The sequence below is a fragment of the Ahaetulla prasina genome, chromosome 12 (assembly GCF_028640845.1).
Source record: "Ahaetulla prasina isolate Xishuangbanna chromosome 12, ASM2864084v1, whole genome shotgun sequence".
Taxonomy (NCBI): Eukaryota; Metazoa; Chordata; class Lepidosauria; order Squamata; family Colubridae; genus Ahaetulla; species Ahaetulla prasina.
This window is the reverse complement of record NC_080550.1, coordinates 1,187,977-1,215,285: the sequence shown is the minus strand read 5'-3', so window position 1 is coordinate 1,215,285 and position 27,309 is coordinate 1,187,977. Positions and strand designations below refer to the sequence as shown.

Below are 27,309 nucleotides of genomic sequence, written 5' to 3'. Positions count from 1 at the left end.
TAAGTCCTGTAGACTTCAACTCCCAGAATTCCCCAACCAGCGATGCGTAGGAACATTCATAGGAACCAAATCTCTCTCCACTTCCCAGCTGTTCCCCCCACTCCCCTCTCTCAGAGGAACAAACTTCCAGAAGCTCTTGGTGATTTGGACTTCTGCAAGCAGCTCCATCCCGAAGGCACAGCTTGGACCCCCGAGCGGGTTTTACTCATCTCCCCCTTGCCCTCCGTCACCTCAAGAGAGACTCCAAATCAGCCAAGGGCTGAAATGGATACTTGGGGGGGGACGGGACACAGTATGTGGCTCTGAGCAGAGAAATCATTTTTCCAGGGGACGGTGGGGGGGAGGGGGGCTTCTCGGTCCTATTGGCTGGCCTCTCCCAGGGCCTGCCTCTCCCCCCCCCCACACCCACTGCCCTTGCATCCCGGAACAACCAGGAGAAGAGAAGTCAGAGCATGCTGCCTTCAGTTGCTCACCCAGCCCTGATCTAAGCAGGAGGGGCTGCGTCAGCACCAGGACCCCAACAGGCTCTCCCCCCCCATCACCACCTCTCTCAACTGGCTGTTGAAGCCAGGGCCTCCTTCTTTGTGCCACTTGCTCTCCAGCCCACTAAGAGGTGCTCATGTTGTGCAAATCGCTCATCTCGGCTTTCGGCAGCAGAGAGCCTGGCTGGATGGACTGAGGATGAGCAGCTGGACCTTTGTATCTCCAGGAGATGCAGCCGGCTCCACCATCTTGTCCGTTGTGCCCAGGCAAAGGGAGCTGGGCGCCTCCTTTCAGAACCGATGGGCAGCCAGGGGTGCCTTGGTGACTTTTGGCCCGATGAGGATACAGCTTCAAGCCTTCCTCCTTAAGGCTGCTGGGCAGTTGGGAACACACACACCCGCCTGGGCTGCCAAGAGCGATGTCCTGCCTGGCCCTCGGAGAAGCTGCAGGGCCCCAAATAGGCCCCGCCAAGAGCTCTGAGCCATCAAGGAGGCTGTTGGTGGGGGGAGGGATTCCTGGGGCAGACCATCTCCCCAGTGAAACAGCAAAGTCCACAGGGAGGGAGGTCCTTGACTTCTATCTAGGTAGATGCCAGCTAGTAGTCCTCATGAAGCCCGAGACCCACGGAGGAACATAATGTAGGTGCCCAAGCCAGGCGTGAGGATCCTGTTAGCACCTTGTCTCAGCCCTGGTCCGTGGAGGACGCCACCCTTGAAGGGGTTTGCAAAGCTCAGTCACACACCAGGTTTTACAAGGCATCGTGACAGAGTTCTCCTAACATGCACAGCCCAAGTTAAGCACAAATTCAGAGTGGCTCCATTCAGACACCCCAGCAATGCCTTTCCCTGGGCAGGAGCCACAGTGAGTCCTCCTTTGGGAATTGATTGGCTGATCGCATCCTATCTGAGGCTGCCTGACGATGAAGCAAAGAAAAGGCACAAGGCACCCGACTCAGGCAGGCAGCCCGCACCAAGCCTCTCCCCCCCAGCCCAAGGCCCAAGAGACAGGCCAGGTTCCGAAAGACATTTTCAGCCGGGAGTTCCCAGCTCAGTCTGGAGAATGTTTGCAGGCGGAAGGCACTTAGCTCCAAGCCAAGCAGGGCTCTGCCTCCCGTTGTGTCTCCAAACTGCCACCCCACCACACCCTTCCCACACTCCTGGCTGCAGCTGGGTGTTCTACACTTCACTCCTTTCCCTGCTCCAAGGCCAGCCAGGTCAGTGAGGCAAAGCAAAGTTCTCCTTTCGAAATCAGGTTCTGCGCAAGAGGCCGGTTTGTCCGTTTCTCCAGCGATTCTGTCTTTGCTTTGCCGTGGCCCAAATCGCACCCGGTGGGTTCCCTGCTTGGCAAGGGGGCACGGAAAGGAGAAAGGCCGGGCTGTTTCCATGAGGTGGGGCTGGGGACAAGGCTGAAGGCAAGACCAAGGACGTGGCTTCTCAGAGGCAACCACGTTTGTCCTTGGTTTGGTCACAATCCAGATAAGCTTAGCCAGTTTCTCAACCCCCTGACTTCACGAAGCGATAAAGTGAATTTTGACTTAGCATATTGTGTATATGCATTGCGGTTTATTTGACAGTTCCTTAGTAAGCAACCCACAGTTTGGGGTGATGTTTGAACACAGTTCTGCCCTTTGCTGCCCACTGCAGAGAATTTGAGAGCACCTGTCCAGGGAGAAACAACTTATGACTGTTTGCAGTACAGGTAATCCTCGACATACGACCACAGTTGGGAGCAGGTTTTCCATGCCTGAGCAAGGCTGTTCTTATGAGAGTCGTGCAATTTCACAACTTTTTTTTTGCAACAATTTTTAAGCAAATCACCGCAATTGTTAAGTGAATCATGAGGTCATTAAGTGAATCTGTCTTTCCCCACAGACTTTGCTTGTCAGAAGCTGGCTGGGAAAGTTGCATATTGCAATTATATGACCCCGGGCAGTTCAACTATCATAAATACATGCATCCAGTAGGTCTATCACTACATCTCCCATAATTCCCAGGCAAGGAAAAGTCTAGGAATTTGGAGACACCTCAAGAAATTAACTGATTGGGCAGAAAACTATAAACAATCATAAACGTCATAAGCCTTTCCCCAGGAACTCCATCCAAAGCTTTAAGCAAAGTTTTCCCCTCTCCATCCTCTCTTATTCTTACTTCTTCACTTCTGCTCACGTGAGTAAATATCTTTTCTGAAGCTCTATTGTCAAAGCTACCTCCAGTGCTATCAACATACGGCCAAGCTTTAAAGCTTAAAACAGGCGTGTCCAACCTTCGCAATTTTAAGACTTGTGGACTTCAACTCTGGCTGGGGAATTCTGGGAGTTGAAGTCCACAGGTCTTAAAGATTGGACATCCCTGGTTTAAACCTTGCATTGAAAAGCAATCCACACTGTTTTTAGCAATCCACACGACAGGAGGGCGTAGATTCCCAGGCAAATCCTGTTTCACACACCAGGGCCCCCGTCTTTTGCTTCCTCCCCCAGCAAAAAGCGCTCCGCTCCGTTAAATTGCAGTCCCAGCTTCTCCATCTGCTTGGAAAGCCAAGATGCTGTCAAAATGCCAGGATGAGTCTCAGCGCCCCATAAGAGACCAAGGCCTGGTGAAGAACCAGAGCCCTGGGTGTTCAGGGTCCTTCTGGGGCCACCCTCACCTCCACGGGCCAAAAGAAATCAGGGAGAACAGATGCACTGGATGAGCATCGCTGGATGAAAAGCTGCGGAGACTTAAGAACACCCAGTTCCTAATTCAAGGAAAACAAATTGCATTTAAAAGAGCCAGTTTGGTCTTAGTGGGGAAGGCACCAGCCAAGAAATGGGGTCCCCCCTTAGCCATGAAAGACAGCAGGGTGACTTTGGCCAGTCACCTCCTCCCCTAATTTAGGCTGAATGCCTTCTGTCCATTCCTGCCACTGACAGCCACTTGTCCACTTTGGGATCTGCCAACCCACCAACAGTGGGCCTCTCAGCCTAGCATCCAGGGGGCCACGTGGTCCCCCCAACTAATCCAAATGTTTTGCAAATGTGGTTGGAAATCCTGGGATCAACACAGCACATAAAAGCCCAGGAACTGCAATTCAGCTTCATGGAGACACCACAGACTTCTTGTTGGAATTTATTGACACTATTTGCATCCTTCTTTTGCCTGTCCCTAATTAAACAACATTCACAGTTTTCCATCCCGATCAAAATAGTGATGCTGAAGTCCGGTTAGTCAATGGGATGAAGGAGCCCGTTGACTTCAGTGCAGGAAATTAATTAATTAATTTCGCCTTTATTATTTTTACAAATGACCCAAGACGGCAAACATATCCATCACAAGTTCCTCCTCCTAACAACAACCACCCTGTGAGGTAGGCTGAGCTAAGAGCAAGTGATTAGCCCAAACTCACTCAGCTGGCTTTCAGACCTAAGGTGAGACTAGAACTCACTGCCTCCTGGTTTCTAGCCTGGTGTCTTCACCATGAGGCCAGACTGGCTGTAAGGGTGTCTGAGGTTGTACACAGGTGCCCTCCACAAATCCACAACCATTTCCTCACAAACACACCAATGACCAGATTTTAACCTCATTGATATGCACACACACACACACACACCTGTCGACACAAGGCCACCGATTTTTCAGTCAAAGCTCTTCTGTGGGTCTCCTGGCTGCTTTACCATCAGGACTCAGCTGAGTTGCCCCCAAAGTGAGAATATTGAAGAAAAAGGCCCCTCTGAGCATGGGCAAAGAGCATTTGTCTTCTCCCACCCCACCCCGCCCATCTGCCTCTGTTAGGAGCCCCGGCCAATTTGTCCATCTAGGATTTGGGGGACGGAGAGCAGCCATTCCACCAGGCAGGAGCCCCAGAGCTGCCCTCTCTGGGAAGGAAAGACGAGGAAGTGCGGGACCCACCACACACCGCTCACAGGCCCCTCCCCACCCGGAGCGAATTGATTTATGACTCCTGCCAAGCCTTAATCGCAAAGGTCTATCTTGCTCACGCTCAATAGATTTTTTTTCATCGACGCTGCTCACCCAGCTCGTGCCTGGTTTCTGAAATGAGGGGTGGTCCAGGGCTTTAGAGGAAGACCATGAGAAGTCACCCGAGAAGCCAAGGCGCTTGCACCCTGAATCCAGGCGCCGACTGGAGGAAGCGAAGGCACATCGAATCAGCTGTTGCAACTCCCATCAGAGCCTGGCTTGGCCCGGGAAAGACATTGTGAAAAGCCAGTTCTTAGCACCCCTTGGCTGGGTAGCTTCCCTGGAACAGCTGCCCCTGCTCCTGAAAATTACGCTCTGGACTTGACCAGGATCAGCAGCTCCCAAAAGAGCAGGACGCCAGCCAAATAAGTTGCTAGCAGGGCCAACACAGACGTGAATGGGAGGCATAACAGATCTTCCCCCTTCAGGGGAGTAGAGTGCCTGGCTATTAACCAAGGCCGGTCAAGGTTTCGGTCAAGGGCCAAGTTCTCACACCACACAAAGCCCATATTTGATCTGTGAGTTGGAACTTAACCTGTTTTAGAAGCCCAGCAATTCGAGCTCGGTAAACACGTCTGTAGTTGCAGGCAGGCACAACCATCTCCTGAAATAAGCAGAGTTGGAGCAGGAGCCAAAGGCTGCCCAGTGACTCAGTGGGACAACCACCAGCATATCCGTTAGGGGGAGCAAAGCTGTGGGGCAGGAACGGGTGGTTGCTTGACTTGTCAGCTAAGACCAAGAGAACAGCCAAGGATGGAGGGGGAGGGGGGAATCGGAACAGCTCAGAATTTAAACCCAGCACACGGACCTTTGTGGATTCTCCGATTTCTGGGTGCCTGTGGCTCCCTTCCCTTCTGCAAAAAAGCCCCTGTGCCCTCCACCTCCTAGTGGGACCCTTCCCCAGAGAAAGCTGACTTCAGAAGAGGCTCAGCTGAAGAAGGAAGCAGTTTTGCTTCGGAGTTAAGCTGGCTGGCGGGACCCTCTCCCTCAGACCCTGGAGGATTTGCTCAGGGAGAAGCAGAACGGCCCGAAGAGCCGCCGGAGCAGGAGGTCCACCCTAACTTCTCACTGTCTTATCCCCTAACCAGACCCTTGAAGGTCCCCAGAAAGCCTCCCCGGATCTCCCTGGGCTGCGGGGGAGGGGGGAGCCGTGAAAATTTTTTCTATCCGGCCCCTCCGGGTGGGAGGTGGCGTTGCAGAGGGGCAGACAAAGGCGAGCCATCGGAGGTGTCTTCCCGGACAGGTGGGGTCCCTCCACGTTCCTGGCTACTCTTGGTCGCAGCTGGCCCCTAGCAGCGCTCCCGGCGCTCCGCTCAGGATGCGCGCTTGGAGACAGCTTTGCGCCCGGGCGGCAATCCCCCGCTGGACGGCGCCGCCTTGCCGGGACCCCAGAGACCGCAAAGAAAGGGCGGGCGTGGGGCGAGCTGGCATGGTCTTCTACCACGCCGCAAGCACCGAGAAAGGCGCTTTGGGAAGCGAAGCGAGCAGCCTGTCGAGGCTCTGGCAGTCCTCGGGACAACAGCCATCCGGGAGCTGGAGTGGGGCGGACAACCCGCCACCGGCTGCAGCGGGCTCTGCCTGCCTCGCTCCTCAGTTTCCCTTGCTCCGTTGTCTGAAGCCCTCCAAGCGGAAGGCGCGCGGGACTCCCGCCTTTGGTCGGAAGTGGGGCTCGCCCTCCCGGGGAGGCTTCGGGGAGGGGGCCGACCCTGGCGCTGGTGCCGGGGGAGCCGGACCTCCCGAGCCCGGAGGCAAGCAGGGAGGCGACCGGAACACTTACCGTCCGGGAACCGCTGGCGAGGCGAGGTAACTCTCCAAGAAGCGGCGGCGGGTAATCCACAAGCGGCGGGTGAGTGGAGTGTTCCAAGTCCTGGCTAGAGCCGAAAGGCCCAGCGGGCGGCGGGTCCGCTTTGTCGGCTCGCTGTCTCGGCGGCTCCCCGGGCCAGCAGCCTTCCTGCCCAGCCCGACAGCGGAGCGCAGCAACGGCCAAGCGCCGGGGCTTTGGCCGCTCTTTGGTTTGTGGCGCTGCCCTGCGCGCAGGGGTCCTTCACCTGCCGCTGCCTTCGGCCGCTCCGCCGGCGCCGCTGCCCGTCTGCCCGGGCAGAAGCCCCACTGCGGCCGGATGGGGCATCGGCGCGGTCGCTTCAGGCGCCCCCCGCCTCCCAGTCGCGGCAGGAGCGGCGGCGGCGACCTTCCTCGACGGCTGCGGCCGCGCTGGCTGCGGGGCTTCCCGGGTGTTCGCTGCTACTGCAGTCTCCGCCGCCTCCGCCTCCGCCGCTCGGCCCTCCGGCGGGCCATCTGGCGAGGGCAGCCTCCGCGCCGTCCCCGCCTCGCTCGGCCCAGCGAGGCTCCGGCGAGGCTGGCTCCGAAAGGGGGTCCCGCGCCAGTGGCTGAGCGGCCGGCCGGACCAGCCCCCGCCGCCCTCTGTTTCCTCCCGGCCGCAGCCCGGCTGGCTCTGGCAGGCGGCGCTGCCTCCGGGGATCGGGCGGCTGCTCGGAGAGGTGGCGGCGGCGGCCCCCAGCTCGCCTGCCCGCCCGCCCGCCTGCCTCGGTTGGCGGCTGCCGGCGCTGTGCGGAGCGGAGCCTGCTCGGATGCAGCCCTGGCGGCGGCGGCACCGACAGCTGTCTTGGCGGGGCGGGAGGCGAGCGGCGATTCTCGCCCCCGGCAGGGGGCGCTCCACCCCCGCCGCAACGACGGCCCGCCCCCGCCCCAGATGCGTCTCCCCCCTCCCCCCCGCTCCAGGGACCGGGTGGCAGCTCCGCGCCGCTCGGCCTCTTTCCTGGCGGCGGGCCGGGGGCTCGAACAGAGGTGGCGGTTCCGCTCTTCCCCCGACTCAGCACGGCTGCCTGGCTGGGGTCGCCCGCTCTCCCGCTCGGAGTAACTCAGTTCTCAGGGGGCTGTGAGATCAAATCCGGCCCTACGCCCGCCTGTCATGGGTCGGGCTCCCTTTAGCCCCCGTTAGCTAAGCCAGCTTCGAGTTGGCTGCATTTACCACTTTTTAGGCCACTAAAAAATACTCGGTGTAGGCTCAGAAACCCGTGTCCCAGGCAGAGGGAAGGGCACCCATGGGCATCTCCAAGGGAGAGAGCCGTTTTCCAGTTGGTCCTGTCGGTGACAGGGGAGGGCATTGAGGGGAAGGTCCCTTGGGGTCAGTCCTTTGTTGCCGAATCTAGCTCGGAGTGTGACCAAGCTAGGGAATGGGATGATGAGGCCGAAGGCTGGAAGACGTCGGCCCTGTGAAAACCGAAGGGTGGGGATGAGAAGTTTTGCTCTGTTTCTAAGATCCAGGACCGTGGATGGATGAAGGATTTCTTTCAACAATTCAGAGCTAAAGTACATTTGATGCCATCCATGCTATCAATAGCTTGGATGCCTTTAAAGGGACTGAGCAAACTTGAAGAAAATCAGACCTCCCCTCCCCCAACTTGTAGCCTTGAAGGCCGCCTGCTTCTTCCTGAATCCCAGCTAGCAGATCTCTGGGGAGGACATCCTCCCCACCACCCTTCCCCTCCGTGTGGGTGAGCCTCCAGATGTCTCCGATTGGCCACAGAAGGCTGGCTGAGCCGCCCTTGGCCCAGATAACGACAGAGCATCAAGGACACCTTGGCCCCATGGACAAGTGACCTCTGAGTGCGGGAGAGATGGCTAACTCCCTGAGCCAGATGGGCAGTTGGATATATAAAGAAAATAAGTACAATTTTCTCACGGCTCTCTTCCTTAGAGGTTCTTGGCTGCAGCCTTGTCTGTCAGGATCACTCTGCTGGGGTTCGCATCCTAACACCCCTTCTTGTGCCCGGTGCAAAGGTGGGATTTCTTCATGCTCCTGACAGGACCCATCAATCAAACTGCTTCCCAACTCAAACTGACCACTAAGTCCATTTCTAGGTAGACATAAGGAAGAATCGGATACTAATCATGTACTATAGTTTCACACGATCTCCCTCCATATAAAATATCCCTCCAGCCGTCGCTGGGGTATAGCAAGGTGTGAAATGCTGCCTCAGTTTCCCTTTGAGACCTGCCCAACAGCAGTTCAAGCAGCAGCCGGTAGGCAAGCCAGTCCTGCCAAAGGCCTCGGTGCGTGGCTCCCCATTGGGCCCAGCGCGGTTGGGCAAGGAGGGCTTGGCGGATGAGGCCCGGGGCTCAAATGACAAACATTTTATCACTGGCCGCTGCTGGTCATTGGAAAGCGGTTGTCATGCTGCTCGGCAGCAGATAAAACCAGGCGGACCTCCTCATTTCCCCAAGCGGGGAAGCAGCGGCCAGGGGCATCCCTCTCCATGCCTTGCATAGCTCCGATAGATATGCGTCTGATTGCACCGAGGAAAGGGGGGGGGGAGCACCCCGTATTGTCGTGCAAAGGAGCAAGTGGCTTGTCTCGCAATCGATATCTCTGGATACAGAGGTCTCCCGCCACACTGTCAGCTGCATCGAGCGGGCAAAGGATGACAAAAGAGCTGTGCCAAGTGCAGGAAAGCAGCCCCTCCTGATGCAACGTTAGCCAGAGAGATTCGGGTCTGTCTTTCCCAGGCTCCCCAGCGTCACCTGCCCCACCACACGGCATCACCTGGGGTGGAAGTCCCAGATTAACCTCCACAAAACTGGCATTGTTCCATCATCCCGGTTAAGGAGAGGTTTACAGGCTCCCTTTCTCTCCCAGCCCCCACCCCCACCCCCGGTGCCCCCAGAATGTCAGTGTGGATAGCCCAAGTCTTTCTTCCCCCTGATTTCTGCGCGCAGGGTGTAATTTCAGCCTATTGAAGTCATAATTTACCACTGGGAGAAATAAGGGTCTGTTGTCGCTGGTTTTGTTTGGCGAGCTGCATAGGAATGTTAAATGCAAGACACACCACTTCAGTGCAATTGCAATCTAACCGCAGCTTTTAGCCGGGCGGGGGGTGGTGGTGGTGGTAACGGGCTTTTTTGCTTGCCAAGTTACATTGTGCAAGAGGCCAACAAGCCACCTTCCCAGGAGCCCCTGCAGTGGAGCTCAGGAGGGAAGGGGGGAAGCCGGGCAGGCCCAGTCCCTGGATGATTGGCAGCTGTGCCTCATCCAAGAGCGTTCCAACATTCCCTTAGAGCAGGCTTTCTCAGCCTTGGCCATTTGAAGCCGTGGGGACTTCCATTCCCAGATTTCCATAACAACGGTGCCATTTGGGGGGCAGTGCAAGATCCCATAGAGGGCAATGTTTTTCAACCTTGCCCACTTGAAGATGGGTGGACTTCAGCTCCCAAAATTCCCCAGCCAGCCAAATCCACCCATCTTCAAGTGGTCAAGGCTGAGAAACATTGGCTCAGACCCTGCCAGCAACACCCTCTTACTGGAGGGGGGGGCTTCAGGTCCCTACCGTGCACCAGAAGCATAAAAGTAGTCCTTGACTTACGACCACAGCCGAGCCCAATTTTTCTGTTGCTAAGCAAGACTAAGCAAGTTAAATAAATTTTGTCCCCTTTTACAGCTTTTCTTGCCAGAGTTGTTAATGTGTCCTTGCAGTTGTTAAGCTGCTAACAGGGCTGTTAAATGTCTCTGGCTTCCCCATTGACTTTGCTCGTCAGAAGGGCGCAAAAGGGCCGGTTGCCAAGTACCTGAACTTTGATGACATGGCCACGGAGATACTGCGACGGTCGTGTGAGAAACGGCCACGGGTCACTTTTTTTCAGTGCTGTTGTAACTTCAAACAGTCACCCAACAAACTGTTGTAAGTTGAGGACTGTCTCTATTGCTTTGTGCTCTTTCTACGAACCCAGCCTGCTTAGGGCCAATTAGGGCAAAGAAATGCTCCAAGGCAAAGCTGCAAAGCTAGCAGAACGAGACGTTCTCCTCCTCCTCCTCCATGGCATCTTCCCAGAACCAGGGTGGAGAAAAAGCTTTCAGTGACAACAACACTTTCCTTCCATCCTTGCCGAACCCTCGGGGCCTTCTTGGCAGTGGCCCCCGGCTGGGAAAGGCTGCCTCTCGCTGGGGGTGAGGCAGGACCACTAAGAACCTCCAGGTTTGAGTTGCTGTTTCGGCCGCTGAAGAGCACAAGATTTTAAGGGTCCCCAATTTCACGAGCTCCCTGCTGTTTTCTGCAGCTACAAGCTGGTGAAATTGGGAAAGCTTTTTAAAAAGGAGGGACTCGGCACCCTTCTCCCTGCCTGCCTGCCTGCCAGTGTGAGCCTTTCTCAGCCTTTGTGGAACCGTCGGTTCCCAGAGGGTTAGAGAGGAGTTGATCCACCCCAGGGAGAAATGTTCTTCGTGGGGCCCTAATGCATTCTTGGACGCTCTTCCATTACTCTGGAAAGAAAATAAGAACAATTGCAAGAGCAACCTCTCGTGCGGAGTTTGATGGCCAGCAACCATGAAGGCTTGGACGGCTTCAGATACTGTGCTAAGCCATAACGTGGCTTGTTGAGTTAGTGCCTTCAGACGCCGTGTTTAGGGAAACATCTGCAGAAGCTTCTAGATCTGGAAGTGATCTGGGAAAGTGGCCTCCAGTACTGTGAGTCCTTGGCACCAAATCACACCGGTACCTCCGTCACATCCTTCGGTGGTGTTTGATGACAGGAGAGGGCCCAACCCTGCGGGGAAGGAAGCTTGGGTGGGAACTGGGGCATCCTCTGTTTCTCCTCCACCTGCACAGTCCCGATATGGAAAAGCTATTTGGGGCAGGTTCAGAGGAAGCCCTCCAGCTGCTCCCTCGGCTGGGCTCAAACGTGTGCGTGGAGTGCAACCCACCTGCCGGACTCAGCTGCTGTGAAGGAAGGCAGCCGACTCGGCACCCTTCTCCTCCCCCGTTACACACATGTGCACACTCTCCTGCTCCCCTGCCCTAGGTGAGCAATTGGTATTCAGGCGGCAGCAAGCTTCCCCCATTGAGGCCTGGATGTGTTTGTCTTAATCTCGGCGTCTAAATCCCAGCTAATCCCAGGAGCCGGGCTGCAGAGGGCATGTTGCAGCCTTTTAATTTCATTTGAGGCAGAAGAGCTCTCCCTTCCCAAGGCTTTTAATTCAGGCTGGAATGTGCGGAGGAGATAAGGGCTTTGGAGGCAGCCAGTGGTCTAAGGAAGGAGGCAGCTCCCTTCTGCTCAGAGTTATCGCCACTTGCAGCTGCATCCGGCTGGGTGACATCTGCAGGCAGGCAGGAAGTCTCTGTTTTGCTGGTTCTTGAGAAAAGTGTGTGTTGGAGGGGGAGGGGAGGGGGAGAGAGAAAGGGCAGCCTTGTTTTGGGGGTGTATTGGCTCTCGAAGCCCCCCCCCCAGCTACTCTCATGCTGGGGTTCTACAGGAAAAGGGCAGAGGCCCTGCTGGACCTCCATGTGGGTTCATTCTTTGCGGCTTCAGAGGTTGGGCAAAGTGTTCGGTTGTGGTTTCTTCCACAGACCATGGTTAAACCAACTCTATTATAGTTTGTTGTGTGAACACCCACCCCAAAATTGGCGGGGCTGAGAGGAGACCTCCTGCAGAGATAGCCAACACCTTGATTGATTCTTAACCACACCTGGCTTGACCTAACAGGCTGAGCCATCATGTGATGGCTTGCTTCTGGCTTAGTGCGCTGTATGAGCAGCCCTGGGAGAGGAGAAGACACATCAAGCACACCTGAAGGTGCATCAAGCAGAGCAAGGTCAAGGCTGCCCCTCTCTTGTCTGGAGCACAGAGCACCAGGAACCGTCTTTACTTACAAGAAAACAGATTCCATCTCAACCTTAAGAACAGCTTCCCAACGCGAAGAGCAATAGGCTGCAAAGCCAGCGTATAGAGGGGTGGCTTCCCTTGATGGGAGAGTGTTTAGACAGAGAGTAGACCACTACCTAGCCAATATTACGCACAAGTTGGCTCCATGGCCTTAAGGGACCCTGATGGCATAGGATTCAATTGTATCTTGGTCACCAGTCATGCTTAAAGCAGATCAGGGTGAATCCATTCACTGCGGTTTGCAAACTATTTTGCACAGCTTGGCCGAACATCTGAACCAGTGGTGAAATCCAATTTTTTTTTACTACCAGTTCTGTGGGCGTGGCTGGTTGGGCGTGGCAGGGGAAGGATATTGCAAAATCCCCATTCCCACTCCACTCTGGGGCCAGCCAGAGGTGGTATTTGCTGGTTCTCCGAACTGCTCAAAATTTCCACTACCGATTCTCCAGAACCTGCTGGATTTCACCCCGGTCTGAACCCAGGCAGAGTTTGCTTGGCACATGAAGGAGAATCAAGTAGGCATCAGCCCTGCTGCCAACTGGTTGTGATATGGGAGTAGAAGCCTCTTTAGGCCAATGTTGTGAATACCTTGACAAATCTCAAGCCTTAGCTGGGGTTTTTTTGGGGGTGGGGTGGGGTGGGGGGGATGTCCTTGAAATGTTAATCCAAAGTCAGAGGTCCACACAGACTGCCTGGGCCATTGTCCGTCCCAAGTCTCCACTTTTGTGAATGGAACAGAAGAGACGCCTTGTGGGCAGGCTGCCAACAGCTCGGCCTGGCCTTGGCCACCTGCCTCCTTTCCAAGTTCCCAAGCTAAAAACAGGGCTTTGTTATCGGAGGTACGGGGCCTCCCCTGCCCTGCCCTGCCAGAATCCGCTTCCCTTTCCCAGTCCCACCCTGCCTGCACCAGTGCGCAGGCAGATAACAGGCTCTCTGCCCTACGGCAAAGGGAGGGAGGTAAGAAGGTAGAATGACCCTCCGCCGAGGAGCCCAGCCAAACTCTTCAGCAAATTACGCAATGGGTGAATTCCACCTTTTCCACACCAGGCCTCCCTTGCCCTGCTTAGGGTCTTCACGGCTCCCAAATATTCCCGCCTTTGTGCTGCGTGATCTAGTTCACACATCATGTCGATCTGTTTAACAACGACTTAACCACACATGGGCTCCGTTCCAAGTCTAAACGGCAGGACAAATCTGGCCTGGTGCAGAGGGTATTGGCATTCTCTTAAATTGGGGTCACCAGCCTGAGTTTTTGAAGGAAGTGGGGGGCCTCCCAAGGCCAGGCTCCTTCCAGCTCTTCTGCCAGGGCCCTGAGGATGGCAACTTGCAGAGCGGACGGTGGCCCTTGTCCAGTTCTCTTATTATGCAGCCCTGAAGCATTGGCCATTCAGCTGCACGTCCCCTCCTGGATGTCACTTTAGGATGCCAAGAAGTGGCTGACTCCAACATCTCATCCAAAACACCCGACTGTTTCTGCCCCATAGAGAGAGGCGCAGTGGTGCTGAGGGAGGGGGGCAATCAGGTGCTGCTTTTCCCCCCACAGGAACCATCTGTGTCAGTGGCTCAGCTCCGCTCCGCCCAGGGCCCAGTTGCCCTTCCTGGCCAATTTCCCTTGTACTTCCCCAAACATGGAAGGCAGGCCTGCACCTGGGCCAGGTCACCCACAGGGAGGCGGCATCTTCTGCTCTCAGGAGGGCATGGAGGAGGCCTTGACGGGTATTGGTGCAAAAGCTATTTTCCCTTCCCTCTGAAGAGCTGAGCTACTTACCAAGCCTTGCCTGCCTCCCTCCAGTTCTGCCTCTTCTGCAAGGGCCAAAGGCTGCCCTTAGCAAACTGGCTGCCTCCCCACAAAATGTCTCCTTGGCAGGGACTGGGGGGGGAGGGGACTGAGAGAGAGAGAGAAGCGAAAAGTTGTGTCATTGCTTTCTGGTTCAACATGACCGCCCCTCCCTCCCTCCCTCCCTCCTGCCCTCCCTTGCTTCTGCATCCCAGACTGGGGTGGTAGAACTGAGCATGGGAGCTGCCCTGACTTTCTTTGGGGGAGTTGATGGAAGGGCAGGGCAGAAAGCCCCTGCTGGGCAATGCTTCTTCTGACCCTCAGAAGCCAAGACAAAGAGCGCCCCTGAGCATGTGCAGCACCAAGCCCTGGTACTCTACCTGGAATGGCTTCGTGGAAGCTCCCAATGGAGGCCCCCCCTGTCCTTTTAGCTTCTGATGGAAACCAGCAGCCGGGTTGCAGGGCCTCTTCTGCCATCCTCCCCTGGTAGCACCCAGGCCAATCCAGCCCCCCCACCCCTGTGCCAAGGGCGGGCGGGTAGGCAGGATCCTCAGGAACAGGAGGAAATCAAGACCAGGCAGCTGGAAGCCCCATAGCAGAACTGCTCCTCCCCACACCTGCAGCCTTGATCTGCATGCCAAGGGGGAGGCCCAACACCTGCTTTTCACACGCCCCAGTGAGTCCCCTGCACAGAACGCCATCCCACATGCCCAGCCTGTTATTTTGGGTTGGGGATTCCCCCCCCCTCTACCAGCCCCTCTAGTTTCACTGTGAACAAGAAGGGAGCCCCTTCCGTTGCACGGAGAATAACGGAAAACCCCATTGTGGGTTCAGAGAAACTGCCCCGGTTCTCACATCCTCTTCCACCACACCTCAGGCCCAGTGGAGAAGGTGGCTCGTCTCCTGCCTTCTGAAGCAGGCTGAGCCTTTCAGAGGAGATCTCACTCGGAAGGGAAGCTAATCAAGGAAGGGAACAACCTGGAATTAAGGGGGAAAATCCTGACAGTGAGAACAATTGATCAGTGGAACGACTTGCCTCCAGATATTGTGGGTGCTCCAACCCTGGAGGTTTTCAAGCAGAGATTGGACAGCCGTTTGTTTGAAATGGCATGGGGGTTGGACTAGAAGACCCTTAAGGTCCCTTGTCCAGGCCCCGACAGGCAATGGTGGTCTCCATGAATCTCCAGAGATTTCTCTCCAGAAAAACTCCTTGTTTTACCCCAAGAATCTGTTTTTTTCTGGCTACTTTAAGCTACTCAATTTGGGAAGTTTTGTCAAATCTAAGGGCTGGACAACTGCCGCCTTTTTGGTATCCCTTAGACTCCTCTGGGGAAAATCCTGGTTTGCGTTGACTGCAGGGCAAGGAGTTAGATTCCCACCATATGCTAAGCAACACAGCGTGGTTTAAAAGCCATCAGGGCAGAGTTAACGCAAGAATTAAGCTGAAGCCTAGCAAATTCCTTTGGCACTGAAGAGGCTCTGCCCACAGGAGGCCAGGTTGGCCAGGCTTTGTGCAGGCCCATTCACAGCCTTGACCATAATGTGGGCAGAGATGCCCTAAATCTGGAATCCTTCTCTGCTTGGGTGGACCTCTTTGGCCCCCTGTTTCTCTGGCAGCCACTCCTGAAATCTGGAGGGATAGTCCCCTCCCATCCTTTGCTTATTAAAGTGCTGCAGGTGGCCCAGATGGGCACCATTGGCATGCAAAGCACAGGTATTCTTGGGCAATTCCCCACCTGCCCTGCTGAAACAGGTGCCAACTTGGGTGAACAAGGGTGGGGCCAAGAGAAAGCTCACAGGGAGGGGAGCCGTGGACCCCCAACATTCATCTCAAGGCAACAGCTGTGATTTTTCTGTTGTTCTTTTCCCTGCTGAGATCAGGAGAAGAACAAGTTGCTTCTAAGCTCTCCAGATGTTTCAGCAGAGAGACATTCCAAGGACGTGGGAAAGAGAGCGAGGGTCTCTTGGGGTCTGCAAGAAGGCTTCAAGGTGGACAGCTCATTGCCAGAGTCTCTGCTTGTCCTGGGAAATGTTCTCCTCCAGAGTTGTTCAGCTGAGTCTGGTTGGTCCCAGCCTGGCATCCAAAACAGCCCCCCAGTGGGCAGTTGCGTAAAGGCAAGTGTGAATGTGACACTTCTCATCTTTCCGGCTTGATGCATTTATGCAATGTTATTTACCAGACTGAGCCTTCTGGCTCCTCCAGATAAAACTCTTTCGCCACTCCTTCAATCACTGCTTGAGCCAGGGACTTGCTTGAAATTTCAACCCGGCTTGGTCATGACGATAATGCCTGCCTGCCTGCCTGCCTGCCATTCTTGGCCAGGCCAGCCTTCCTGAGATCCAGCTGCTTCCTGGAGGGCACAGGGTAGGATCTGAGCCCAACTGAACCTTCTCACCAAGGACCGGTTGGTCAGTGCCTTCCTTTGCCCAGAAAACTGCACAGTTGCATCAGGACAGCAACTCACTAATGTTTTTTCCTCCCTGGGGAAATTCAAGAAGAAAAGCAGACACACATGAGGGGCTTTTTGGAAGTGAGGGGAAGCATGCAGACTTTCACCTTAGGCAGGCCCCCATGCCATGAGGCCACCCAGCTGGAGTTTTCCCCCAAAGGGGAGTCTATTGCCTGTGGTTTGCTTAGCCGTGAAGCTGGTTAACTGAGATACAAGTTGGGTGGTTCGTGAAGCAAGCAAACTTGGGCTGGCTTCACACAGCTCCCTAAGCTCAAGGCTAAGAAACCACCTTCTGGCTTACTGTGATGTGTGGATTCAAACCCTCTTCTTGGCTTTCCGGGGGTGGGGGGGGCACCATGAACAGAAACAGGGCCCATCTCTGCAGAAGGGCCAGGGGGAGTCTGCCCCCTCCAGGATTGGGGCTGCTGCTCCCCTGCCCTGCCATCTGCCATCATCCGATCAGGCCAAGGAGGGGCAAACATCCCCTTGAAAATGGGGGGGGGAGGGGAGAAAGGAGCCGGAAAGCCGCCGACAGAAAAAAAAAAAGGAGGCGTTCAAATAAATTATTCCTTCTGGAGGAGGGAAAGCAATCAAAGGAAGGCATGGAGTAGGAGATAAGGCAGGAGACAGAAGGAGCAAGTGTGGGAGAGGAGGAGATAGGAGCGGGAGGGAAGAAAATATAAGCTGGAGGAGTGAGCAAGCAACATGGAGGTGCAGAGGAGCCCTCCCCACACTGTCGCGCCCCCTCCTCTCGCCTATCGCCCTCGCCATCACCAGAGCCCAACCTCAAGTAGTTTTTCACCAGGATGGGAGTCATCTGCAGCTGCTCTGCTGGTGAATAAGCACCTGCTTATCTCCCCCAACGGCTGTGAACAGCTCCAGATTGCCCGGGCGATGCAATTTCCATATCAGCCCCCAACAGCCGCTCCAACGAATCTATGACACACAAGATAGCTCAGGCAGTAGAGAAGCCTGTTATTAGAACACAGAGCCTGCAATTACTGCAGGTTCGAGCCCGGCCCAAGGTTGACTCAGCCTTCCACCCTTTATAAGGTAGGTAAAATGAGGACCCAGATTGTTGGGGGGGGCAATAAGTTGACTTTGTAAAAAAATATACAAATAGAATGAGACTATTGCCTTATACATTGTAAGCCGCCCTGAGTCTTCGGAGAAGGGCGGGGTATAAATGTAAACAAAAAAAAAAAAGAGGCACGTGGGGGCCAAGGTGGAGGATCAATTGGCAGGGCGGGGAGGGGCTGGAAAAGGGAGCCAGGCAGGCCCTGCCTGGTGGGAGAGGGAGGTGGTCTCCCTTCCAGTGCAATGTGGGGCACTGCCCTGGGGCAGCCCAGCTGGGCAGCCTTGGCAAAGATGCAGAACGTTTTGGATGCCAGTTGGGGGAAAAGAGGAAGAGTGGAGGAAGAGGAAACTCAGGGGCACCTGGGCAGCCTCAGAATATCCTCAGGGTATGGTCAAAAAAGTCAGGATAGCAGCTATGACAATGGCAAGGACCAGAAGTGGGTTTCAGCAGGTTCTGACCAGTTCTGGAAAACCGGGAGCAGAAATTTTGAGTAGTTTTGGAGAACCGGTAGTAAAAATTCTGACTGGCCCCATCCCCATCTATTCTCTGCCTCCCAAGTCCCAGCTGATGGGGAGGAAATGGGGATTTTGCAGTATCCTTCCCCTGGAGTGGGGTGGGAATGGAGATTTTACAGCAACTTTCCCCTGCCACGCCCATCAAGCCACGCCCACCAAGCCACACCCACAGAACCGGTAGTAAAAAAAATTGAACCCACCACTGGCAAGGACTCAGTCTCATTGTGGTGGCCATTGTCTTGACTCTCTGACCTTTTCCCCATGGATTTAAAGGCCAGTGGGCATTCTCTTGGCCTCAAGAGCCCTGGGATGTCCAGATATCCCACGCGGGGTTTGGAGGAGGGCAGGACAGAGGCAGCTTTGCCAGGGAACTTCATGACCGGCCTGCCTTGACTCTCCTGGGCGTGAGGAGGAGCAGAGAAGGAGCAGTGGGGATGAGGGAAGGTCTCCGCCTGCTCTCCACTCCCTCCGCCGCCAGGGATGCCCAGATGGTCCTCCCGCTGCTGCTGCTGCTGCTGCTGGATTTACGCCGGGCGGGGCGGGGGGAGGCAAGGCTTAGCTGAGAGGCAGGAGGGCTGGCGGGGGCTAGCAGGCTCGGCCGCCAAAGCCCCGGGAGCCCTGCGAGCCAGCGGGGAAGTTTGCACCCGGAGCTTAGAACTCTCCGAGGGCGCCGCTTGGCCCGTCCTTAATCCGGCGGGTCTGGAAGCCCAAAGCCGCGTCTGCCACCAGTAGGAGGAGGGCGGAGGCTCGGCGGGGCCGGGGGTCCAGCTGGCCGCGCCGCCGCCTGCAGACTTGGGGCCGGGGGCGGTCGGGAACCCCCTGCGTTTGCCGGGTTGCTCCCCAACAGGCCGCCAGGCTGGCGAACGGGAGGAAGGAGGAGCCAGGCGCCACTAGCACCAGTAGGCTGTGGAAAGTGGGCCGGGGTCTCTTCGCGGGATTGGGGGCCGATATTTTTGACATTTCTGACGCCCCAGTTTAGCCCTTCAGCCGGATCTCTTTCGCCTGCCGCCCTCAGGACGCCCTTTCTCCCCCAGAAAGTCTCCTGCACCCCCAAAAACCCTTTCCCCTGCTTTTCTCCTTAAGCCCAATTCTCTCACGCAACCCCCTCCTCTCGCAGCTGGCGCTCTGGCATTTTTGCCAGGAGCTACCACGCTGGCGTCCCCCCCACCCCATCCCTGGCTGTAGACACTCCAACAACTAACTAAAAATAATCGGAAACCCGAGTCGCGTGTGAAAAAGGCTGGAGCCGCCGGTTTCCTCTTGCCTGCCCTCCCCTTCCCCCATTTCCCAGAGGCGAACCAGGGGTCCTCGCTCAGCCTTGCCAAGGGCTGACCCACACTTCCTGCCTGCAAAGCAGCTTGTGTTTTCCACACCTGTGCTCTGCAATCAGTTCACATCAGCTCCTAAATCTAACCGAATCCAAAAATATTAAAAGCAGGGCCCATCTGTTGTCCAACTGATGAGAGCAGATGTGTGGAGGATTTCAGAGGGCTGGCTGGCAACTATTCAAAACTGTCAGAACCTGCACCTGTCCAGACACCACAGTTCCTCTTCCTGAATTAATCCCCTCCTCCCCCTTTTGTTTTTGCAAAGATAGGGGGAGAAATCCCCAGTCACCCAGTTCACTTGAGGAGCTGTGTGCCTCTTACACAGATCACACAGATCACACAAACACACACACAAACAGACATTAAAGCCAGGGGGGGGGGAGGGAAGAAGGGCAGGAAATAGGGCGACTGTCTCCTGCACCTGACCCAAGTCTGCCAGCTGCCGGGAAGGAGAATTGAGGTCTCCCGCCTGGGCCAGGATGGCATCTCCTGGGTGAAGCTCCTCAGGGCTGTCCCTCAGCCATTCAGCTGCGTTGCCAATCCCCACACGGCCCTTTTCAAGGTAGCCACAAAGCTCCTGTTGGCCAAAACAGCAGCCTCAAAGGAGCAGGATTGTGCCTGGCCTGGGATCGCCCCTTTTCAAGCCTCTGACCCGCATGGGCTCCCTTCCGTTCTGTAACCAGGGCAGCTAAGTAGCAAGTCCTCATGTCAGGCTAAAGCCGGGTTTATATATTTACCCCTGGCCTCCAAGCATCTGTCTGGCTCTGGGCATCGTGAAGGATCCTTGGTGGTCTCTGAGCTTGGCTGTTTTCTTGCAGATGTTTCATTACCCAAACTAGGTAACACACTGATGGGGTAACCTAGTTTGGGTAATGAAATGATTGTCTGCAAGAAAACAATCAAACTCAGAGAGCATCAAGGATCCTTCATTTCAACTCTGGGTGACATGCTAAGCCATGGTTTACAGCAACAATGGCTGGCTTGTCACAAGGCAAGAGCCTCTGCAAACCCCCCCCCCATGTGATGCTTTACAGCACAAAAACACTTCCCCATCCAAAGAGACCGTAGCTGGCACAGCCTGCTGGTCCTCCTGCTGCCCGCTTGTGCCCACGAGCAGTTTCCCTTAGGAAGCCAGCTGCAAAACCAGGCCTGATGGCCACCTATTTGAAGAAGCAGATGGACACCCAGGAGCCCGGTTGTGCCTCTCCACAGCTCTCACCCAGCTGCTCTTCCGAGCGGGCAGCTCTGCCATGCTGGGAACAGCCACCCTCTTGGGCTGCTGGCAAACGAGACTAGGCAGGGCGCAGCACCAAGGTAGCGGGCCAAATTCTCCGCCTGTGAACAATGGGCTGGAAAGGCAAGTGGAGGGGGGGGCGATGCAGAAGGGGAAGGGCTGGCTTCTTTCCACCAGAGAAGGATGTCACTTGACCTTCCCTTGGGTCACAGCCTGGGAAAGGGCTGCCCTGATAGGTCAAGGAGAGGGGGCCCGGGCTGCCCAGAGGGAGGTCGCCACTGAGATCCTGTTTCCAGGCAGGGTCAGGCTACACTGCCAGCCTCACCCAGCCAGGCTGCCCGTGAGACCTGGCCCGGGGACAGGGAAAGAAAGAGCGGCCAACTTAAGCTTGTTAAAGCAGCTCACAGCTGGGTATTTGCTTTCTGCCCGTTTTCTCCTGGTGTGGCACTTGCAGCCTCTGCTCCAACAGGTAGCATTGCCACTGGGACAGCAGAAGGTCAGAAGCACTCAGCAGCACTTCCCTTCCCCTTTTCTTGCATGCCTGCACTGGTGGTGCAACCTTTATTATGCTTTAGGTAGCTTCCCAGGATTTCTCGAGGGGGGAGGCACCCGCTTTAGAATTCGAATATAGCAAACATCCTGATTTCAGTGCAGTACCTGGCCCACTTTCTCCCAGACTCGACCTGCAGAGACCAAGGATAAGTCCAATTGCCGCTTAAGGGGAGGGGGGGAAGGGCTCCCATCCATCCAGAGAGAACAGGGAACTGCTAGGTGCAATAAGCATCTTGGAACAGAATTTGGAAGTTGAAATCCACAAGTCTTAGAGAGGCCAAGATTGGACATCTTTGTCTTAGAGGGAAAGGCAGAACATCCATTGAATAAATCAAAAATAATCCCATGTTCCAACTTCTTTCAACTGAGTACCATGAGTGGAGTCCACATACGGAGCAGCCCTCGTGATGCTCTCTAGATAAGAGATCCCAGAATTTCCCTATCAGTTATTTAATACACACAGAAAAGACCCATTTTCAGCAGCCTTATGCCTTTCTGCCTCAAAAGGAAAACCATCTGAATCCGAGGACCAGCTCAGAAGAAGAAGAAGAGAGAGAGAGAAAAAGACACTAATTCTGTAAATAAATTCTCCAGAAGTTAACATATTTCACTGATATTAAAGAAGTCAGCTTCACCCAACTCTAGCAGCAAAGGAAATAGGTGCCGGAGTGGATCTTAACTCCTAGTGATTAGGTAGCCGCATCAGATACCATCCCAGATACCATGAACCCCCCATGAAGGGGGTCAATAACAGCCTCCTTCTGAGATCCCCTCCCCCAACACACCAGATTCAGTATTTATCCTGTAATCCTCTCCAGTTCCTAACCAGTATAACTTCGCTTTGCTTTTTCGAGGTAAACCAAGATTGACCAAGAGCCACTGCTTGGCTGTGAGTTCACAATACATACGACAAACAAACAAACAACCGACAAAGACACAACCAACAGAACTAGAAGCTGGCATGGCAAAGCAGCCGACTCTGCAGAGCAGCCAAGGACCACGGTCTCACTCCAAGGACATAACGATCACACCATTCATGGACATAAGTAAAAGCTGTTCACAGAATCACGTTTGGGTTCTGAATTAACCAGTTTTCAGAGCTTTCCCAAAGTAGCCCAAAGGGCTGGATTCACACAGAACATAAAGAAGGAGAAGCCAAGGTTTAAAACCAACGTAGTTTTAGATCAGTTGTGTGACTGCAGCCAGTCATTCACTGACCTGGTTAAGTCTTTCCTACCAGCCCAATCATCGTCTCCTGGGCTGCCTGTCTGTTGGTGGATAACAATATGGGCTTCCTTGGAGAAAAGTGGAGGAAGTGGCTTTTGAAACTGTTTTTAAATGTTTGGAAGCTTAGAGCAACCACTCATCTTTGAAAGTGAGATCTGAATGAACACCTTGAGAGAGGCTCATCTCTTACCTTTGCAGGCGAAGCCTTGAGCCCCGAATGGTTTTCCAGAAACCGTGATCTCTTCTTCCCGGGGACAGGTCATCTTACCTGGCGCTTCCTCAGAGAGCAGAGAGGGGACTGTTGAGCCTCTCCCTCATTGGCAATAGAGACGGAGAAGAAGCAGGAGCAGCCCTGGCTGACCAGAGGAGCCAAGGAAGGACTGCATTTGGTCTCCCCTGTGGTCTTCCAAGTTGAAGGGTTAGACACGGACTCTCTGTTCTCAAGGCAAGAAAGCAGAGAGGAAAATAATTAGGTTTGTATTCCTAGGATCCTCCTCTTTCTCCAGTTTCGGAGCCGATGCAGTCTATCTGAGAAGCCAAACAAGTCACTCTGGTGGGAGCCCAGCAGCGACGTCCTGAAGAGACTGCAACCCTCTCTCTCCGCCAGCCGAGCAGAAGACCTTCGCGAGGGAGAACAACAGGAAGGAGAGGAACTGGCCTTGGACTCGGAAAGGTTCCTGCAGCACCTTGGAGGCAGCAGAAGCAGCCGGGCCCTTCCAGAGACACGTATTTCAATTTCACTTGGAGGAGGGGAAAAAAAAAAGATGGAAAGGGAAAACACCGATTTTGCTCCTAAGGAAAGGGTGCAGAAATATTTCAGTGAAGGAAAGTTTAAAAAAAGAACTCCTAGATTAGTAAGTTCTGCCACCTCCACCCCTGCCAGGCTCCATGTGAGTTCCAGCAGTTGGTCTGGGAGTGAGAGGAACAGCCCGGAAGAGTTGCCTTTCTCTGGCTTCCTCAAGGCCACCTGGCTGAGACAAAGGGGCTCCAACCACATGAGGCTCTCCCTTCTTTACTGAGTCACTTAAGAAAGAGCCCTCTCTAATTTGCACAGGGCTCAGGCTGGTGCCCAAATTGCTCCAGTGCCCTACAAGGATGCTGCCGCTAGAGTGGTATTTTTCAACCTTGGCAACTTTAAGATGTGTGGACTTCAACTCCCAAAATTCTTCAGACAGGCTAGGGAATTCTGGGAGTTGAAGTCCATGCATCTTAAAATCTTAAAGCCCAGGGAATTCTGGGAGTTGAAGTCCACGCATCTTAAAGTTCCCAAGGTTGACAAGCGCTGCTTTAGTCGACTGACTGGTGAAAGGGAAGGTGTTTTCTTTATTGGGCTTTCAACGGTAGAACTCCCCGCTGGTTGAAACATGCACCCCTTTCATTAATGTCATTCATGGTTTCATTTGATTCTCATGCAGCTCCTTTACAATGGAAAATTATAGGCATTTTTACTAAATCTGTAATACAATAACCTGTTTTCTCTCGCTTGTCAGAGTTTTTGTTTAATGTTTGGTACTTTTTTAACAGCATTCATGTACATGTAAATATAACCACATTGGTTCAAGGAGAAGTGACGTGCGTAAGAATAGGTTTCAAGGGGAATGCGTTCTGCGATGATACTTATTTTCACTCCAAATCCTTGCCAGATACCATGCCAGGAACAACATGCAGTGAAATTGTGGCTGTGTGTTCTAGAAGTCTCCATTCCTCATTTCAGACTCTGAGAAGGGCTGAGGGGTCCACATTCCCCATCAAAGAAAGGCAGCCCCCCTCTGTTCAATGTAGGGCAGTCAGAGTCGCTGATGGAAGTCAGGAGACTCTCTGCAAGAGGGCAGCCCCCCCAGGGACAAGGGAGCAGAGAGGGTTAGACAGCAGCCTGGAGTTGGCTTGAGGTCCATCCCCAGGAAAGAACTGCAGCCTCACAAAACATCTTGGTTAACCGTCGGTTGAGGGAGGGAGCAGGTTGCATTGCATGGTAAAAGTAAGAGAAGAACAGCTCTGGGTCTCATGGAGGGACTTGGACAATGGCAGAGATTGGTCAAAGAAGGAGACAACATCTACCCAACCAAGTTGGATAGCTTGAACGTACAGGATAAGGGTACCACTAGCAACTGTTCATGGTGCCTCTTCTATCAGTTCAAGATCACAGGCCTTCGGCCTCTCCATGCCAGTTGCTGGAGATACCCAGCGTGGGAGGGAATGACCAGCCCCGAGAGTCCAACCTTGCTTAGCATTCTGGAGATCAGCCCAAGTTGGCTAGAAGTTGCTACCTTCTTTGACTACCTGTCAGGTTCCAGTGTATAAAGAAAATTCCATCCATACAAATGATGGTTTGAATCTTTTACAGGCACAAACTAACATCCATAAATCAACACAGGAAGATTTTGTTGGAGCTAATGCTTAATCCTTGCTCACTAGGGACTTCTAGGAGTTGGAGTCCATCCATCTTAAAGTGGCCGAAGTTGAGAAACACTGGGCTAGAAGATGAAAACAGGGGGGGGAAATAAACGGGGTGTTTTATACAGGAGGACATTTTTTAAGGAAACATCCATCCAAACTTAAAACTAATTGTTTTTTTAAAGAATGTGATGCTGGATATTTCAAATATCATCTTCAAAAATCCCGACCAGAAAGGTCAATGGCCACTCACTCCAACTGTGTCTCATGTTACAATCAACTCTGATTCTTTTTCTTTTCAATCCTGGTCCATCCCTGGCTTGCACCCATCCCTTCAGAATAAGAGAGCCGAAACCGTGTCTCTGCTGAGTCAGCCAGGTTGCTCATATCTACTCCACTTCAACAACAACTGGAACATCTCTTGGATTGCATAGCGAGGGTTTTAATTCTTGCGATGTAACTGAAGAGACAGCTATTTCTAAACCAACCAACTTTTGCTTTGAAGTTGTTTGTTTTTGTAAACTGAGGCAGAATTTAGGGCCAGATTTGGCCACCAATAGTTAATGAAGAATTCCTCTACCGCTAATCTTGCCTGGTTTACCAACTTTCTCTACAGTCACTCCTGCATTCTTTTCAGGGAGTCAGTGAGGCTCAATGGGTGCCTGTGAGAGCACCGCCAGAGCTTTGTGGGTTTTGCAGAGCAGCGGGGAAGGGACCTGGGTAGTCTTGTCCAGTGTCTCTCTCCTTCCCGTTCCCTAAGGAGACTCCACTGCCGAAATGTTGTGCACCAGGTGCATGTTTACAGTTGCAAGAGAATCCAGCAGCTTCGTCGGAAGGTTGGTAGGAATGATGGGCACCTCCTTGGAGCGGGATGGAGTTTGCAAAAGCTTTAACTGAAGTGCTGGCTGCTGTTAATTATATTAAAGAATGCAAGAGTGAGCAATGGGCTTTTTATTAGCTAATGAGGATTTCCATTTTGTGCCCTTTGATGTTTGAAAAGCTAATGGCTGCTAAATTAAACCCATTTGGTTTCTCTTCTCCTCCCCTCCCCTGCTCTCTCTGTTAAGGACTTGGGAAGGAGAGCTGACCCTCTAGCTTATGGGAAAGGGGAGGCTGAGGTGTGGAATGGTAAATATGGAAGCCGGGCAAAAAAACTGATTTGGATAAGGAAGCAGTTTTGCCCTCTCTGGCACGTGCAGCCACTCCGCTCCCCCTCCCACCGAGAGTTTGCTGGCCACCGTGTTGTGCCTTAAGGAAACGTGCAGTAACTGCACCATTAAACTCCTTATTCTGCTGAGAAGGTCCCGCCTGCAAAGGATTAGGGCTGGAGACCCTAATTAGGGCCAAGTCCTGGAAGAGACCCACACTGAACTGGGGGGGGGCAGGGTTTCTTGAAATGCAAGGCAGTCAGAAGTGAATGAAGAGAATGGGGGGAGGGGACGGACCCACCACATTTTTGCAATACGAAGGCAGTTTGGGAAAGGTGGCTGGAGAAAACCCAACAGGCAAAGTCCTCCAGGCTGCAGGCCCCCCCTTCCAGCTGCAGCATAAAAGGCATTTCCCAGGGGTCCCTCTGAGCTGCCCTGTAGAAGTAGAGAAGGGAGCAGCCCCAGAAGCCCCTAGCCCAGGCTTAGCCCCCTGGCTTTCTTCCAAGGCTCCCAAGGCTCTCTTTCTCTCTCTCTCCAGGCCCCTCCCCCAACAGGTGGGCTGCTGGGAGGGCAGAAGAGAGCCCACCTTTTCAATTCTGCCCAAGTGTGAAGAGAAACCAAGCTGGACAAAATGGGGGGGGGCTGGCAGGATCACCCCCTTCTCTGCCCTCCCCCCCCGTCCCTGCTCATCCTTTCCTCTCCCTCTGCAAAGGCGAACAGAGCGAAACGTCAGCTATCGGGGCCCTGCCTGGATGGGAATAAAATATGCACTGAAAGACATTAAAACGGAGTAAATAAAAGAGATAAAAATGGAACAATCAAGCTGGGAACTTCTCCTTCTCTGATTAAAAAGAGTGGGGAGGGGGCCCTGAGGAGGGGGCGCTCCCGCCCTTGAAGAGGCAGCTGTGCAAGAGCCGAAGATTGATAAAGTCCCTGCGACTGCCTGTTTGCCAGAGATAAAGCCGCTCGGGCTCTGCTGCCCTCAATCCAAGCCTAAACATCAGTGTTAATACAGCCTGACAAACTGGCATTTAAGATAGAATAAATATGGGCTGTTGGCGCTACTATTACCCAGACCTTATTAATCTGCTTGCAGGCATTTAAATGGCGTTAAAAATATGGAGTTTACTACTCAGGGCTTCAATAGCTGTGCAATTCATCACGTTTCCACCCGCCACCCCCCTCAGCAATTGTCTCCAAGTCCGAAATGACCTGCCACTCACTTGAAAGGGGCTTTCCAAGCAGCCGAGGGGACGGCCAGTTGGGCTGATGGGGGCCGTGCTGCCCAGGAGGAGAGATGGTGCCTCCCCAAAGGGCTCTGGGTGGCAGGAAGGCTCCGCCAGCCCTTCTAGGTAGGCCAGCCCAGAAAATCAACTCCATAAGAAGACTAGAGGTTTCCTTCTTGGAGATGGGCTCCGATATCCGGATCTTAACAGAATAACGGCAGGGACATTAGAGGTCATCTAGTCCAACCTCCTGCTTAGGCAGGAAACCCT

At 54.1% G+C, this 27,309-nt stretch overlaps 2 protein-coding genes across 6 annotated transcripts in view; one reads left to right on the top strand and one right to left on the bottom strand.

The window, feature by feature from the left end:
• The window catches only part of CBFA2T3 (CBFA2/RUNX1 partner transcriptional co-repressor 3), a 54,821-nt gene extending 32,244 nt beyond the window's left edge, over positions 1–22,577 (bottom strand). The window contains exon 1 of one of the 4 annotated variants that reach the window (XM_058155106.1): positions 22,462–22,577. In XM_058155106.1, coding sequence (XP_058011089.1) covers positions 22,462–22,534 — 73 coding nt within the window. In that variant the 5' untranslated portion in view covers positions 22,535–22,577. Of the gene's footprint in view, positions 1–4,490; positions 4,511–4,971; positions 5,105–6,213; positions 6,987–22,461 lie in introns of those variants that run through there. The other 3 variants (XM_058155107.1, XM_058155108.1, XM_058155109.1) reach the window with 3 other exon arrangements.
• Positions 5,295–24,146, top strand: LOC131184139 (homeobox protein Hox-D9-like). 2 transcript variants are annotated; one of them, XM_058155158.1, is made up of 2 exons: positions 5,295–6,239; positions 21,552–21,891. In XM_058155158.1, the coding sequence occupies exons 1-2, from the start codon at positions 5,755–5,757 to the stop codon at positions 21,562–21,564; spliced, it is 498 nt and encodes a 165-aa protein (XP_058011141.1). In that variant the 5' UTR covers positions 5,295–5,754; the 3' UTR covers positions 21,565–21,891. The 2 variants fall into 2 exon arrangements, with proteins under 2 accessions (XP_058011141.1, XP_058011142.1); XM_058155159.1 differs by lacking the exon at positions 21,552–21,891 and adding an exon at positions 21,899–24,146 and having other exon boundaries at positions 5,522–6,239.
• Positions 24,147–27,309: the final 3,163 nt, after the last annotated feature.

Bases quoted from the DNA above. Each gene is read 5' to 3' on its own strand.
- LOC131184139 (XM_058155158.1), top strand. From the start codon at position 5,755: ATGCGCGCTTGGAGACAGCTTTGCGCCCGGGCGGCAATCCCCCGCTGG.